At 33.4% G+C, this 16,711-nt stretch overlaps 1 protein-coding gene across 1 annotated transcript in view; it reads left to right on the top strand.

The window, feature by feature from the left end:
* Positions 1 to 309: 309 nt before the first annotated feature.
* Positions 310 to 16,711, top strand: part of LOC115882020 — a gene marked incomplete at its 5' end in the record, with an annotated part of 64,802 nt that continues 48,400 nt past the window's right edge. Inside the window, 5 exon segments of the mRNA XM_030899834.1 lie at positions 310 to 443; positions 1,492 to 1,683; positions 3,447 to 3,617; positions 5,679 to 5,896; positions 7,309 to 7,471. Coding sequence (XP_030755694.1) covers positions 310 to 443; positions 1,492 to 1,683; positions 3,447 to 3,617; positions 5,679 to 5,896; positions 7,309 to 7,471 — 878 coding nt within the window.

Here is a 16,711-nt window from a genome sequence, read left to right as displayed (position 1 = left end):
TAATGGAACAGCGTTCAATATGTGTTCAAATTAAATTGGTATAAAATACGTAAAACAAAACTAATTGTTCCGTAATGCTTTTCGTAGAATTTATCGTGATAAATAATGTGCAATGTGCATATATATCGATTATATTGTAATAACACGTGCCGGGTTGCCAAGTTTATATTTTACATATGCATACGTTACTATCGTTTTTTTTAGTTTTCTTAAATTTTGCTGTATAAAAATATCTGATGACATTTAAAGGCAAATTGAATAATAAACATAAAAAGGAAACTGCTCTACATATATTTTGTTTATTTCTAGGGAAATCCAAGCTGCCTCTGGTGAGTGGATGAACGAGTTTGTTCGAAGACCCAGCAGACGCAGAGATGCCAGAGTGTACGTTCCCGCGGCGGATATCATCAAGAGAACTATACGCAGGTCATGGACAATATCCAGTAAGTCTAAAACCGAAATTATATTCTACTAGTGTGTACCCGCGACTTCGTTCGCGTCGAATTAATCATTTAGAATGGCAATGTTTGCCAAAAACAAGCTATTTACGTCAAGCAGTTTAAGCAGAATCGTCGTTAATCATTTACCCAACTTTTTGGAACCCTGTATGATTTTTTAAAAAAATTCAAAATATGTAAAAACAAAAATAAATTATGTGTCCGCGTTTTCCGAAAGACTAACCGTTTTAAATAACAAATATTGTAATATTGAGGGGCGTTTTCACCCTCTTGGAATATGAGATTCGAGAAACTCCTTATTATCGAACCTTTACACCCCACAGTCAATCCATTGTTTGGCAAAAAATCAGCTTTAAACGTCAAGCAGTTTAAACAGAATCGTGATTACTCAATGGCCATATTTTATGAAACACCCTGTATAAATTTTAAAAAACCTAAAATATGTAAACAACAAAAATAAAAATATACGTGTTTAAGAGTTTTTCCGAAAAACTCACCGGTTTTTAAATAGAAAATATTCTAATATTTCAGGGTGGTTTCACCCCTTTAGAATTCGAGTTTCGAAAATCCCCTTCTTATCGAACCTCACACTCTAAAGTCAACCGGTTTTCCAAAAATCAGCTTTTACATCAAGCGCTTGAAGCAGGATCGTGATTTCAACCAATGACCAGATTTTTTCGAAACACCCTGTATACATTTTAAAATATCTTAAAATATGTAAAACATAATAAAATATACGTGTTTAAGCGTTTTTCGGAAACTGACCGTTTTTAAATAAAAAATATTGTAATATTTGAGGGGTGGTTTTACGCCCTTTTGAAATAAATTTCGAAAATCCCTTATCGGCCTCTACACCCTAGTATCAACCTGCATGCCAAAATTGAGCTTCTTACGTTGAGTGATTTGGGCAGATCGATTAATCAGTGAGTCAGTCACTTAAGGATTTTATATATTAGCCTTATTAGTATAGATTTCTTTTAAAATAACAGATAATCTATTAAATGTAAACCACTCATATACTCCCTACTTCTAGATCCCAGTCCCAGATGGACAGCCTTAAGGACATCACCTGAGCTTCGCCCGTACAACAGCTTGCCCAGAGGTCAAGACATATCGAACTACCCATCCTTGCTGGGTATCAGGTCCACCGATACACCCAGGAGATCATCGCCTCAAAGACGCACAAAATCTGAAGACGTATACCACGAAAATAAAGACAATCCAGGTCAGTTCAAAGCTTTGAATTCTGAATATTGATGATGCAGATTTGAAAGTAAATCTTAATGAAAACATATTGTTACGTTTTTTCGTCGGTTCCGTGTGGATAGACAGTCACAATTTATTTACACTAAGTAACAAACAATAACGATTAAAAGACTTAAAAAACTATATACAAACTATTTATAACGAATTTATTTTGAATTTAGCGCGACAACTGTACTCGTCTATTTATTTCTATGCTCCTCAGGCTCCAGCCGTCGGATTTTATCATATACGTATTACTTTTTACAAATATACTCAGCCTAATCTCCAAAAAGCGAAGCCCAAACAGTGAAAGAACAATATGGAATTCTGCATAAGTCTATTTCACCCGGATATTCATTTAACTGAGCATGCCTCACCTGAAGAAGTTTTCATTGGTCGATGTTTTTAAAAGGAAGTGGTTGACTGACATTTTCCCTTAACCTTCAATTTTATTTATATTTTTATTATTTATAACACAATATCATGGAGTTGGAAAAATATCAAAAATAGTTGGAAACAATAAACTAAACAAAATCACCCTTTTACGCGCACAAATAAAAAAGTAATCCAAACAGAACTAAAACAACAATCAATCGGAGTTTGGCGCAATCGCAGTTCAATCCATATCCGGGTGAAATAGACTTATGCAGTTTTAATATGGAGCTACATGTTATTGTCTTTTCTACGGCAATAGAAATTGCAATACACGGTTGTAAATAGTGCGAACCCTTGAGTATATTTGTAAAAAGTAATACGTATGTGGATTTTATACCCACAGCTAAAGAGTTCTCGAATAATCCATAGATTATTAGGTGCATAGAGAAGGTTTCGAATGTTCTCGTATGTACTACTCCATTCCAGTGGAACTCGATTGTTCTCGAACGTTCGAATGAATCATTACGGCGTCTAGTCTTTAATGCGATATTAAGGTCATCTGAGGGCGGGACATATAGTTAGGTTAGGTCGAGTCCACACGGGTCCGCAACAATATTGTTTTTTAGTCATACTGCCATTACTACTTTAAGTACTTGACGTTGATAAAAATAAAGCCACGATTTTTATATTATTTCAATGCGATCAACATGAACGGTAACAGGGACTACGTGAAAGACCTATCTAGCGCTGCTGATATACCAATACCTTTTTTATATATATTTTTATTTATTTTCTTTTGATCAAAATATTTTTTTTTGGGAAAAAAATTCATTATAAATATATAAATATTATTTACATCAACAAAACTCTCACCTTCTTAACAGCACTTAAGGGATTAAGGGACGTAAAGGGCCATTACTACCGCTTTGCTATTCAAAAATATTCTAATAGCTATCTTATACACTACGCACTAAAAGAGTGTTCTAAAAAAGAACAATGTTCGACTGCAGTAAGGTCTGCTAGTAAACATTTTCAAGCTTCAATGCCAACAGTGTTTATTTAAACCAAAAACTCGTAATACAAAACTAAAGTGTTAAACGAATGACAATGTCAGGAAATAAATAAATTTGGCAACGTGACATTTTTTACAGCAAAGCTACCACCTGAATCCCCAGCGCGAAATTTAAATTCCAGTTGGTCAGCACGGCGCCGAATATATCCATGGTTGGCAACAATGAATTTAAAAATCGCGCCCTCTATTACGTAACTAAAAGTTTAATTGGTATGAAATATACGAGCATGAGTGTTTCTAATTTTTGTGATGTATTAATATCTATATAGAAATAATTTTCGATATTTTTGTAACAGGAGAGGACCAGATACCGAAGAGACCTGTCAGGGTAAATCCTCTGATGTCTATATCTTTGAGGGAGACCAAGGAAGAGAAGGCACGTAGAAAGTCGCCAAGAGCAGAGACTGTCGTGGAGGTAGTTGTGGAGAATGAAGACAAAACTAAGGAAGAACAGGAAAGTCATTTAAGTAAGTATCAATTTTTTTCCATTTTTTTTTCAAATTATTATCTAATATTTGTTTGTTTTTGATTGGTGACTTTCTTCTGAAATATACAGACTGTCAAAAAGTTACGGATGGTTCTTGTTCATAAACATTTTTTTTAATCTCAACAAACACTAAAATATCCATTTGTTTGTACACATTTTTCTTACACCCTGTATAAACAATCATAACTGAAAGCAATTAACTAATACTCATTTTCCACTTTTCACACAGTCAAAAGGTACTCTCCCTGAAACTATATTTCGAGTCATATAGAGCCTTTTATCAACGAGTTTACAGGTAAAATGTATTTCCCATTCAGTAGTTTCAGTCTATGCTGCCGAAGCTATCGAAAGATTGTGATATAGTGATGTTCAAAACTATCGATTTCAAAATTGTGTCTACAAATATCTCATTTATCAGAAACGTTATCTTTCATTTAGCTCATTTGCTAGTACAGAATTAGAATTATTAGAGTTAAGCAACTCTCGCATTTTCATTGAGGACATCGTCATATTTATTTCAAACCAATAATCAACGAGAATATTCATATAATTTAACAAAATTACTGTAAACCACTATAAATACGAATTGTCGGTTAAGTTCAAAGTTTTTTCCCTTCTTAAATCAATTTAAGCGTTAACATTATTAGATATTTGCATAAAAGTGTGCATTTTGAGTGGTATTCCACAAAATTTGCAGGCTATTGGAGGAAACAGAAATGTACAGATTACAGAAATAAAATTGAAAATTTCTAATAGTTTTGTATATTAAAACAGCATTATATGTCACTTTTTCAAACATGTCTTTCAAATCCTCCAATTTAATAGCTGTTAGTAAGAAGTTTGCATTTTTTTCATAATATGAGGCATGTTTTTTAAGTAAGTACCGTTTTGGAATTAAAAAACGTGCAAAGATATCGCAATAATTTTATTTTTATACGAAAGCCTGTACCTTAATCTACTTTCCTTGTCAGCATGTCATAACGTGGCACCAGTTTTTCAATACCCTCCTCATAAAATTCTGCCGCCTGACTGGCTAACCACTGTATCACAACTGTTTTGACTTCGTTATCGTCTTGAAGACGCTGACCGCCCAGGTGTTTCTTCAAGTGCAGGAATAAATAGTAGTCACTGGACGCCAGATCAGGGCTGTATGGAGAATGATCTAGAGTTCCCCATTTAAAAGATTTGATGAGATCTTTGGTCCGATTAGCCACATGTGGACGGGCATTATCATGCAGCAAAACAATACCCTTACTCAACTTGACACGTCTTTTGTTTTGGATTGCACGGCACAGATTGTTCAATGTCTCACAATAAGATGCTGCATTGATTGTCACATTACGAGGCAGAAACTCAACTAGCAATACTCCTTTTCTGTCCCAAAAAACTGCACATGATTTTCCGGGCAGAAATTGTTTGCTTAAACTTCACTGTTTTGGGTGATGATGAATGTCGCCATTCCATGGATTGTTGTTTCGATTCTGGTGAGACGTAGGCCACCCATGTTTCGTCCAGTAACAATTTTGTCTAAAAAATCTTCACCTTCATTGTGGTACTGCTCAAGGAAAGTCAATGCACTGCCTAAACGTTGGGTTTTGTGTTCTTCATCATGCACATTTGTGCGGCCATCTTTAAATGCTCTCACCCATTTCCTTACCATTCCATCACTCATAATGTTTTGTCCGTAAACTTCACAGATCTCACGATGAATATCGATCGGTTTTACGCCTTTAGCACTAAGAAATCGTATGACAGCCCTTACTTCACAATCGGCGGGGCTCACGATTGTCGGAGGCATCATAACACTCAATAAACAACGTATACAATGAAGAATCAGACTATACTGGCGTCTGTGCATAGACAAGAGATGTAGGTAACTAGCGCGCATGCGCGGAACGCTGACCGTAGCGCTGCGGCGGCGGAATCGCAAAACGGTACTTACTTAAAAAACATGCCTCGTATATTTATTTATCAGATTGTAATAGACTGTGAAATAAGCATAATTGAATAAAAATAACTGTGATATTGACATGTTTTTTAGGAGACAATCCTGTCAAGTGCAATCCATCTAGAGCAGAAGATGAACCGGACAAAGTTTTGGAAAGGCATGTTAGTTTTGATAGTTCCAAGCCAGGACCGGACTTGGCGTCGTTCCGCAGCCGTTCCTTGTCTCAGAGCAAATCGAACAAAGATATGAAAAAGGTGCCTTTTACCACCAGGTCTCTTCCAGAAGAATCAACTATCAAGGACGAAAATGAGGTATCAAATTAAACTCAGTTTCAGCTACGTTCAGATGATGCTAACGTTCAACTGTCATTTTCATTTGATTTAGGGTTATATTTTTATTGACGGACATCGATGAAACAAAAATTAAATAATATAACGATAAATTCTTTTTTTAAAAATGTTTTGCCGGATTTCCACATTCAAGGATTACTGGCGCCATTCAACTGGCACTAGTTTTATTGTACCTGTAATCGACTGGTTTAGTGGCGCCACTAATCCATGTGCCAGTAAAGTTCAACGCTCCTGTACTTTTTGGAGCCAGTTTTGTGTGTAAACAATACAGCAAGCATCTCCAGTCGTAAAAATGTCGTTTGTTTCAAAAAAGTGGTCTACTGAATTAATAATAATGTTTTTGGAAGCCTACGAACAACATCCTTGTTTATGGAACAATAAAATAAGTGATTATAAGGACCGAAATAAAAGGGATGAAGCCTTCAGAAGAATTGTTGGAGTCATGTCTGATTCTCTCAGCAAATGATGTAAATTCCGCAAAGGCCAAAATTCGAAGTATTATGAATGCTTACACCCTAGAGCATAACAAGATGTTAAAATCTCATAAAACTGACCGTAATTACATGCCAGTTTTAAATTTACTATAGACCTGTGGAAACGGGTAATGGTGCCATTTAATTGTGGCGCCGATAAACTGGCGAACACTGGCGCCAGTAATCCTTGCATGTGGAAACCCCGCTTTAAAATACTACTTTGAAAAATAGCTATAATGAATGGGTAACACATATTTTAATGTTTCCCTGGTTACTGATTCTGTGTGTTACCCATTCTCGTGATTTCATCGCTCGTGAATTAATTTTTTCACTCTTGTATAAAAAAATAACTATTAATGTTAAGTAACTTAATCACTTTAAACATTATTAAGTAATTTACCTTTTGATTTTTTCTTTAAATTAATATACTAGTAAATATTAAAATATTATTCAATAAATAATTAATATCCGAATAACAATATTATTTTCTCTAATTTATATATTTATATTTTCTATTTTGATCTTTCAAAACACAACACAAAAAAGAAAGACAGAATATTGATCAGTCAGTGTCAAAGACAAAGATAATCAGATAGTCGAATGTCGCTGACGTGTCTTCAACAAAAATGAAGCGAATTTACTTATCTACGAAGTTTATAAGATCTAAGCCTAAAACGCATATTTGAAAAATAATGATGACGTAACATTGAACGATTGCTGAACAGAGCTTTAAACGCTCTAAACGCCTTTATATAACCTAACTTTACCTAACTATGTCCCGATTTATATACTATCGATCTTTTCTATTTTATCGATTCTATCAATCACCCCTCCCTACTAACCGCCGAATACATCAAACAATAGCGCCTCGCTTGACACTTTTATCTTTGCCCGTTTCAGGACGGCGTCGGCTGCGGCGACCAGAACCCCTCCGCTGCCACCAACGCTCCCCCCGCAGAGCTGTTGTGCGATATCGAACCGATCAGCGGCACAGTTTTCCGGAAAATGACGGTGCGACGCCGCCGCCAGGAAAATATGCGGAAACTGCCAGCGGTGGATGCCGGTGAGTGTATAGCCGTAGCCCGTAGAGGCTTATCTTGTTCTGCTTTGGCTCTTGTGCGTTCGTTTTTCGCTCCTACAGGTGTCTAACGGAAAAAAAGGAGGACTTGTTGTTGAGACAGTGTAGGACTGGGCGAATTTTAATATTCACAATTGAGTGGTCAGAATTAAAAATGGATGAAGTCCAATTTCCTACTATTTTAAGCAGCTATAGCCTGTTTCTGTTTGGTTTCTGACTATTCTGTTGATTCCTTTCAGAAGTGAACTGGATTTTGTCCATAAATTTAAAGAGTTAAAAAACAGTCTGTTTTGATAAAAAGCATGACAATGAAACAAAGTCTGAACCATTTGCCAAGTGAATCAAATTATCAGCCATCTTAAAGGTCTGATTCTATCGATTCTGAAAGTATAGTTTGATTTATCATTATTATCACTTTTACAACATCACAAAGTTAGGCTGTTTTTCTTACAAATACTTAGATATCTGACACGTTGTTGATCTGAATAAAACTGCACGAGAAAGAAAACTCTTATCATTTCATATAGATGTAACGGAACACACTTTAAAAGGCAACACATGAAAGATCTTTCCTTTATTCTCTTTTAATTAAAAAAAAAATATAATTTTTATAAAATTGAAGAAAGCACTATTAATAGACAATGTAAAGTCAAGAAATCCCTTTAATGACGAAGAAGAATGTACAGATAAACCAATTTATATCTAAAATTTCAAATATTTACAGAGATAAAATGGTTCAAGTCCAAAAGTATAAACAAACGTTCTCTTAAAAATTACCACAGTTCTATTTTGAGTTACTTTAGTTTGGTAATTATACAATTTAAAATATAATAAACCATTATGTCAAGTGTTCTTCTCCAGCTTGTTTTATTTTAAATAAGTGACATTAAAAAACTTTAACTCATTTTCTCCATAATTATCTTCTAGGACTTGATCCGGTTCACTTCTGAACCCTTCAATTATTAAAGACCACAGAAAGTGTGCTGTAATTGAACCTAATTGAAGTCTATATTTGAATAATAGGATTAAGGAAGGATTATAATGATATCGAGGTGCAGCCTTGACAGTTCTGTTTGACGATTCATTTGACACATTTGAATTTCATTTGAAATTTTGTGGATTTGTCAGTCTTTACTGGGCTTATTTTATGTTATTTATTATTTATTCTTCAACTGGTAGTTGGTTAGAAGTAGTAAATGTAGAAGATACTAATCACTAAACAAAATAAGACAACACATACCTTATATTACTAACAACGCCAAGAAAAATGTACTTTTATAAAATTTCACAAATGTAGAGTGTGTAAAATAATTCATTCTCTCATTCCATCGACCCAGCTGTCATAAATAAAACAACAGAACTCTATTCCATACATACTAAAATCAATCGCCAGTTGAAATCTTCACGAAAATTCTGAATTGTACAGTAACAGTAGAGTAAACATAGCATTTCACTCTGAAGGGATAGATTCAAATATGTGAAGTATTACAGCGGTAAAACTTTCTATATTTATCGTCCCTTTGTCCACGAGCTTTCCTGTCGATTATAATTTTACGTGGTATTTTAGGGAACCCCTTTAATAGCGAGTCGAGAATGTCGTTGTTTTGATATCCTACCGCATGTCGGAGATATCCATATCCCTCCCTTTTCAATAATATGTTTGGGGAAGTCTTTCCAAAGGGTTCCAGCTATGCCTGTTATCTTTCGGAATTTGACATACAGACCGCTAGAGTGGTGAAAGGGACCGTAACTATTATTTTGTTTCGAAATTTTTTGGTGTGAAAGTATAGGGTTAAAGGGTATATACAGGGTGGTCCGAACTGTATTTCGGAAACTTCGGCAGCATATTCTGCAGATAAAAATAAGTAAAAAATGCCTATTGCCAAAAATCGCTACGAACAACCGTTCTTAAGATATATAGAATAGAAATAGTCAATACATGTTATTATTGACAAAAAATAAACATGTTGAGTAGATAGTTATGTCATTGAAATGATAAATTTGGAAACTTTTTATTTTTTTTAAATTAATCATAAATTTTTCTTCAAAAAAAATGATGAAAAAAACAGTTTCTATTGAACTTTTGGCACAAAAACATTTCAAATTTAAGATTTCAGTCTAATAACTATTTAGTCAACATGTTTAATTTATGTCAATGATGACAGGTATTGATAATTTTGATTCCAAATATGAGAACCATTACTCGTAACGATTTTTACCAAGAGACCTTTTTAACATAAAAAACATCGTAGATGTATATTTTTTTACTCACTAGTTTTATACAGGTGCAGACGAAAAGTTATTACTGTTCAAACTAATTAAAAAATATGTAGGTGGCGCCCTCTACAAGTAAGAGTCATATTGACATCAGGATCAAATTTCTCATATCAAAAAACTCCAAGACACCAATTTTCATCCAAATATTGGCGTTACTTCAAAAATTATTTGGAAGAAATCGAAATAAAAATGCAACTTCTACACCCTGTATCTCCTAAACTAAGCATTTTAAGACATACGTGTATACGAGCTTTTTTTGCTTATTTTTATCTGCAGAATATGCTGCCGAAGTTTCCGGAATACAGTTCGGACCACTCTGTATATAGTTCGTATCAAATAAACTTTTAGTCACGTGATTAAGCTCGACCGCTACAGCGTTGCCATATTTTTTTTAGTCAAAATATTTCTGGAAAAAGAAATTAATTATAAATATATAAACAGTTATTATTTACATCAACAAAACTCACCTCCTTAACAGCACTTAAGGGACATAAAGAGCCATTACTATCGCTTTCCTGTTCAAAATATTCTAATAACGTTGCGATGAGTTTGGTTTGGTTTGGTTGCAACACTTTTTATTTAAACCAAAAACTCGTCATACAAAACTAAAGTGTCAAAACGAATAACAATGTCAGGAAATAAATAAATAAATGTAGCAACTTGACATTTTTTACAGCAGAACTACCATCTGAATCCCCATTATAAAATGTCGAGTTCAAATTATGGAGAGTAAGGAGCAAGAATTCATTCAAATTATTAAGGGGAAGTTATATTAATTTTTTTCAATTTATCGAGTATTTTCTTAACGGACTTCAATATATCGAGATATTCAAATTAACGAGTGTCAAATTATCGAGAGTCGACTGTATTCGTATTCCTACGCTTTTAGTCTAGTGTGACGAAGTTATTAATTTCAACACCCCTCTGAAAATGTATTAATCAATATATTCTAAAAATTACTAATAAAATACACACAACCAAACTTATATGGAATGACTCTTTATTTCTGACTAAATTTCTTGCATGGATAAAAATTGGTATATAACTTTAAGATAAAGCTTTTTGTTGTAAATCAACATGATAATAAAGAACAAACGACTGCTGCGATTTATTTTCTTTTGAATTTTGTGTTCAGCAGTAAAATCACGATTGTCCGGTAATTTTCATTCAATCCAAAAAAATTAAAAAATGCCTTATGTTGGATTAACAGATGTATAGAGGGGAAGAATTATTGCTCTAACCGAACAAGGAATGCTCCAGAGAGACGTAGCAGAGATAGTAGGCCTTACCCAGGGTGTTGTATCGAAAACATATGCAAGGTACTTGGAATTAGGAACACACAAGGATAGGCCCAGACAAAGTCGTCAAAGAGTCACAACTGAACAACAAGACCGCCTTGTGTGCTAAATTGCTAGAATAAATCCCAATGTTTCTCATCCAGAGCTACAAGGACAACTTCTGGCAGCTACAAATGTGAACGTTTCAGTTGAAACCATAAGAAAAAGGCTTCGTGTACAAGAGTTTTACAGCAGGAGAGCGTTACGGATCCCACAGTTATCTCGGCAAAATAAAATTGACCCGCTAAATTGATGCCTTCAACATCAAAACTGGTCAACTGAGAATTGGCAAAATGTTCTTTTTTTCGGATGAGACCAGAATTGGCCTAAGATCAGATAAGTATCGAATTCGGGTTCTCAGAGCTCCAGGAAGACGAGCGAGACTCCAGGCTGCCAAATCTGTACCAATATATAAAGGAGGAACAGTAATGTTCTGGGGAGGTATTATACTAGGAGCAAAAGCTCCATTGTTACCACTTCAACAAATTTTAACGGGTCGGAGATATGTTGATTTGGTGCTAGAACCACTCGTTAGTCTTTGGAGAGCTGCTATTGGGGATAATTTTAACTTCGTGCACGATAATGCACCTCCCCATATCAGCAGAGTGACTAGAGGATGTCTTGAAACGGAAGGTGTCATAGTTTTGGACTGGCCTGTCTATTTACCAGATCTAAACTCTATCGAACACTTGTGGGACTAGCTCAAAAGAAGGGTTAGAGCTCGTCGAAACAATCCAGGAAATCTCGCACAGCTTATTGATGCAGCATTAGCAGCATGGGAAAACATACCCCAAGACAACGTGGATAATTTAATAAGAAGCATTCCAGCGCGGATAGAAGCTTGCATAAGGGCTAGAGGTGGCAACAAGGAATATTAAAATTATCAATTTTCTTTTTTGCTTATGCTTTTTGGCCATTAAAAATTTTAATTTTAATTTCGTTTCAGAAACCAAAAAAATACCATTTTGTTTATTTTGGGAAATGATTATTTTTTTTTAATTGCTATATGGATTATTTTTCAATAAAAGTCATTGGTAAGGACTGAGTTTTATTCATAAACAGAAAAGTTTCATACGTCTCAAAAATTATGAAAAATAATAGATGATTCCATATAAGTTTGGTTGTGTATATATTTATATTTATTATAAATATATTATATAAAATATACCTCTTGATAATTCAAATCATTTCTTGGTTAATTAATATTGCTTAAGTTTGTGCTCAAGTACAGAACCACTGATAAGTTTCTATTAAGTCAATGGCTTCTTACTAAGAAATATGAATTTTTCTATTTTCTCACTAAGTGTTTCATTGGGAATTTCCATATGATTAAATTTAAAATAATATATTTATAAAGACAAGCTGAAAAGTAGGTACTTCAAATCAATTGTTCTTTGTTAAAATAACCTCTCTAAAATTATTGTTAGTCAATTTAAATTATTTGTCAATGACAATGGTTCCAAGGTCCTCATCAACATATAGGAAAATATAGGATTTTTTTGAAGAGATGAATCCGCCGCAGGGGTATAGACATTTTTCCAAAATCTACTGTTTTGACAAGTTTTGAAGATTTATATCGAAAAATAAGAAAAAATTAAATACAAAACTAAAAATACCTCGAATATGAACGCTTTTTAAGGCACATCTTCGACTGTGACTCATTTTCTTGTGCAACACAAGAGTGTTTTCGATTTCTTCTTGTATTAACGCTGGTACGACCATAATTTTCACCCATGCCCTGGGACTGTGGGCGCGTGGTGGAGGCCATGTTGCCACTTTTACTATTTGCTACACAAGGTAATATCTAAATTGTTTCAACAAATTGGGTCATTTAAATAAAAATTTCTATTTTATAATTAATTATAATAAATTGCAATTATTTTTAGTGCATATAAAGTACAAGCACATATTTTAGTACAACTAAACATTGTTAACATTTACAGGTTGCATTAAATTTATCTAAATTTCATTCAATAATAAAATAAAATTTCAGTATCCGAAAAATATAACAAGGATATAACTAACCAAGAAACGAATTCTATTCGGTAAAACTTCAGCAATTTGGCAACGTAGCGTGAATCTTTTCTCGAAAAGAACCTTCATTGTAACTTTGCATATTTTTGCAATGTTTCCATGTTCCCACAAAATATGCAAACAGGAATATGTGTAGTAGATGTATTTTGTCACGGCTAAACACATATTATAGTTTAGTTTCAGTATAGTGACATCGGGTTGGTGAGATGAAAAAGTGCTGCTTTGTAGTAGTGGTGGTGGTATCGCGGTGGTGGTAATGGTAGTTTTAGATTATTTCCTAAAGGAAATGGGCACCGTAGTAAGGGGTTTGGCTTGGATCGCACTCAAAGGTATGTACAGTCTGTCCAACGGGAGAATATTTAGACAGCTACGACGGTTTTTAATACAAAAGCCATATGCTTTTTCTGTCAATTTTTGTCGATGTCGTCTGTCCAAATCAACCCTTTTCTCGTTGAACAGACTATAGGTGACATAGAAAAGTAGCATGCAGCTTTATTTCTTTAGTGAAAGCACAGATTATTCATTAGACAGCCAGTCGACTTCTACCAAACGATCGAAAAAAAAAGCGGCGTCAAAGACGGCTGGGAATGACAATCGATGATAATTTTAGCCAGGTCAAGTCCTAGACGTCATTTTCTGGGCCCGCACTCTTCTTTATTTTTTAACTGCGTGCGGCGTTTGCTGCCAGTTGACCTTAAGACGGTTGTAATTTATTTTTATACAGGGTGAGTCTTAAATAATTGAAAATATTTTTAGGGGTAGTATATTTCTACCCCAGAAACAAGATTATGAGGTTTTTTCGCGAAAAAATAAATGAAAATTTCGAATTTTTTTAAAAAAATTGAATATTTTTTTTAGTTTCTACTAAAAAAATATAATTTATTGATAATATGGCAACATGGGTAGTAGATTAAATTTACAAGAAAGAAAATCCAGAAAATATCCAGTGGTTTTCAAAATTATAGCAAAAAATCTTTTAATTTTCTAAATAAAATACTTATCTCGATTATTTTAGATTTATTTGAAAAACGGTAAAGAGAAAAAATGTTTCTTTTATCGAAATTTACTAGCCCAGAAAATATTTGCACTTATTTAAGGCTCACCCTGTATTGGGTAAAAATGATTTTTAAATGTAGTTTAAAATTCAAAAAATATATCAGCAAGAGTATATCAGTACTTACTTGCAAATTTGTCGAATTTTTATTGACATTGTCTATTTTTTTTACGAGAAAGGTCGATTAAAACGGTAGTAGACCGAGCTTGGAGAACAGTGTAGTCGTTATGGGTAAAATAGTTCCGTGATTTTATTAATTGTTTATTGTTTTTCTTCTTAATTTTTTAATTTTTATAAAGATTATGTTTCATTTACCTGGAAGACGTTGAAAAAAATTAAACTGATTTGGTATTTTTGAAATTTTTGCATAAGCAAATAATGTTATTTAAAATATTTAGAGCACCCCCATGAATTGTTCGGCAACAGAGTATTTCGTTTCCCCCGTAACTACACAACGGATTGACGTACTGTATACAAGAGTTCCATCTAAATGAACCAAAGTCGACTGGCTGTCTAATGCATACGCTGTGGTAAAAGTATATAGGGTGCGTCTCAAAAATGGCTTACCCCTATAACTTTTTTATTTTTTCAGATAAAAAACCGAGATTTGGTATGTTAGTATATGTGATAAATTAGGATTGATTGACTTATTCAATTGTTTTCGGTCACTTCCTGTTTTACCGGAAATGACTACAACTTTTGATTTTTAAATGGCATCCTAGGTATTTTCTCACTTTATTCGATAGAAAATATCACTTTGAATAGAAAGACATATTATACGTCGACTTTTGACATTTTCGCATATGGTTTATTTGAAATTATAACTTGCGGTTCGTAACGAAAATTTGACTCGAAATACCAAGTGTATGGTATCAAATTATTCGTAAAAAAATGTTTTTTTCGAAATATGCTAATGAGCCACCCTCGCTTCATTTGTAAAAAATGAGATATGATTAAAAATACGATTTGAGCATTTTCTAACAGGCCAGGACAAGACACTAAAAACATTAGACACTCCAATCTATTTTTCCAAGGCTCCTTGATTGAGAATTAGTGTTTTTAACATCTAAATTGAAATTTAAAATACAATTTTTTATTAACCGAGAATGTCAAAAGTTGACATATGAGAAGTCATTCTATTCAGAACGTCATTGTCTATCGAATAAAGTAAAAAAATACCGAGGGTGCCATTTAAAAATCAAAAGTTGTAAACAGGAAGTGACCAAAAACAATTGAATACGTCAATCAATCCTGATTTGTGTCATATACTAACGTACCGAGTCTCGTTATTTTATCTGAAAAAATAAAAAAGTTATTGGGGTGGGCCACTTTTGAGACGCACCCGGTATAGCGATTTTTACGTTATTTGACTGGGAATATTGTAGTAGAAGAATAATTTTTTAGAACTTGTCAGTTTTGTCAGTAACTGACAGAATTACATTAAAACACTTTTTATTTGAAAGATGTTTGGACCTCTTTATAAATAAAAATTACAGTTTGCAGAAAAAAAGTACAACAAATTTGTAGTATATTACTTTTTGCTGTAATATCCCAGCGCATTTGCCATATTATCAACATTTATTTTTTCATTATTGTTATCAAATACTATTTTATCAGTAGAATCTTTAGTTACTGGATCGATATACATATTTATACATACGTATATGTTGTTACAATTAAACATATTTTTGTTGTTGTGATAGTGGTTCGGGCACTACAGGTAGGAGTGTATTGTGATTTCAGAATCTGTGATTTTGTCATCGCTCTAAGGTCGTCACGGTCACGATCTTATTCTACTTCCGCTTGAAGGACACTGACCTTTTGAAATCACTTAAATAGTTTTTGCTATTGTCATTCCGAAACTCTGTGATAAGTATCTTTTTTGCCGAAGGTAAAATATTAAAACTACCTTGGCGTGTGTCGTGGTCAAAATTCGTGGGTTTGAAGCAGGGTTGGCATGAATTAAATCAAATGATTTAAATCAAGTGATTTTTTTTTAATTTTAATCATGTGATTTAAATCAAAAAAAAAATATTTTTTATTGAAACTCTATAATAAAATCAAAAAATAACTTCAAAGTTATAAAACTGTGTCCTAGAAGACTAGAAAAAATATTTCGATAACAGATAGTAAATCGAAGAAAAATTGTAAAAAAAATATTTAAAAAAAAACTATATAAAAATAATAAAAATATCTATTCATCAATTCAAATGTTGGACCGATTTTTCAAGTAATTTCGTGTAAATCCATTTGACCGCTAAACGCAGGGATTTATTTTAAAATTTATGTATAAGTGACAAAAACTCGCTGTTCGAATACATATTTCGTTCATTCGCAAAGTCTAGTGCCAGAACTAGGTTCTTCTGATATAAAGACTATATCTTCATTCCCGAGAATCTACATATGCTCAGAAAATTTCACTTCAATACAAACGTTTGTTCTCCTTGCAAAAACTGCGTCGTATATGACGCGCCACCCTGTATAATTCGATTTCAATCAAAATTTCAATGATTAGAATATAAG

The sequence above is a fragment of the Sitophilus oryzae genome, unplaced genomic scaffold (genome assembly GCF_002938485.1).
Source record: "Sitophilus oryzae breed Bouriz unplaced genomic scaffold, Soryzae_2.0 scaffold_1745_pilon_pilon, whole genome shotgun sequence".
Lineage (NCBI taxonomy): Eukaryota > Metazoa > Arthropoda > Insecta > Coleoptera > Curculionidae > Sitophilus > Sitophilus oryzae.
This window is presented reverse-complemented; position numbering and strand designations above follow the sequence as displayed.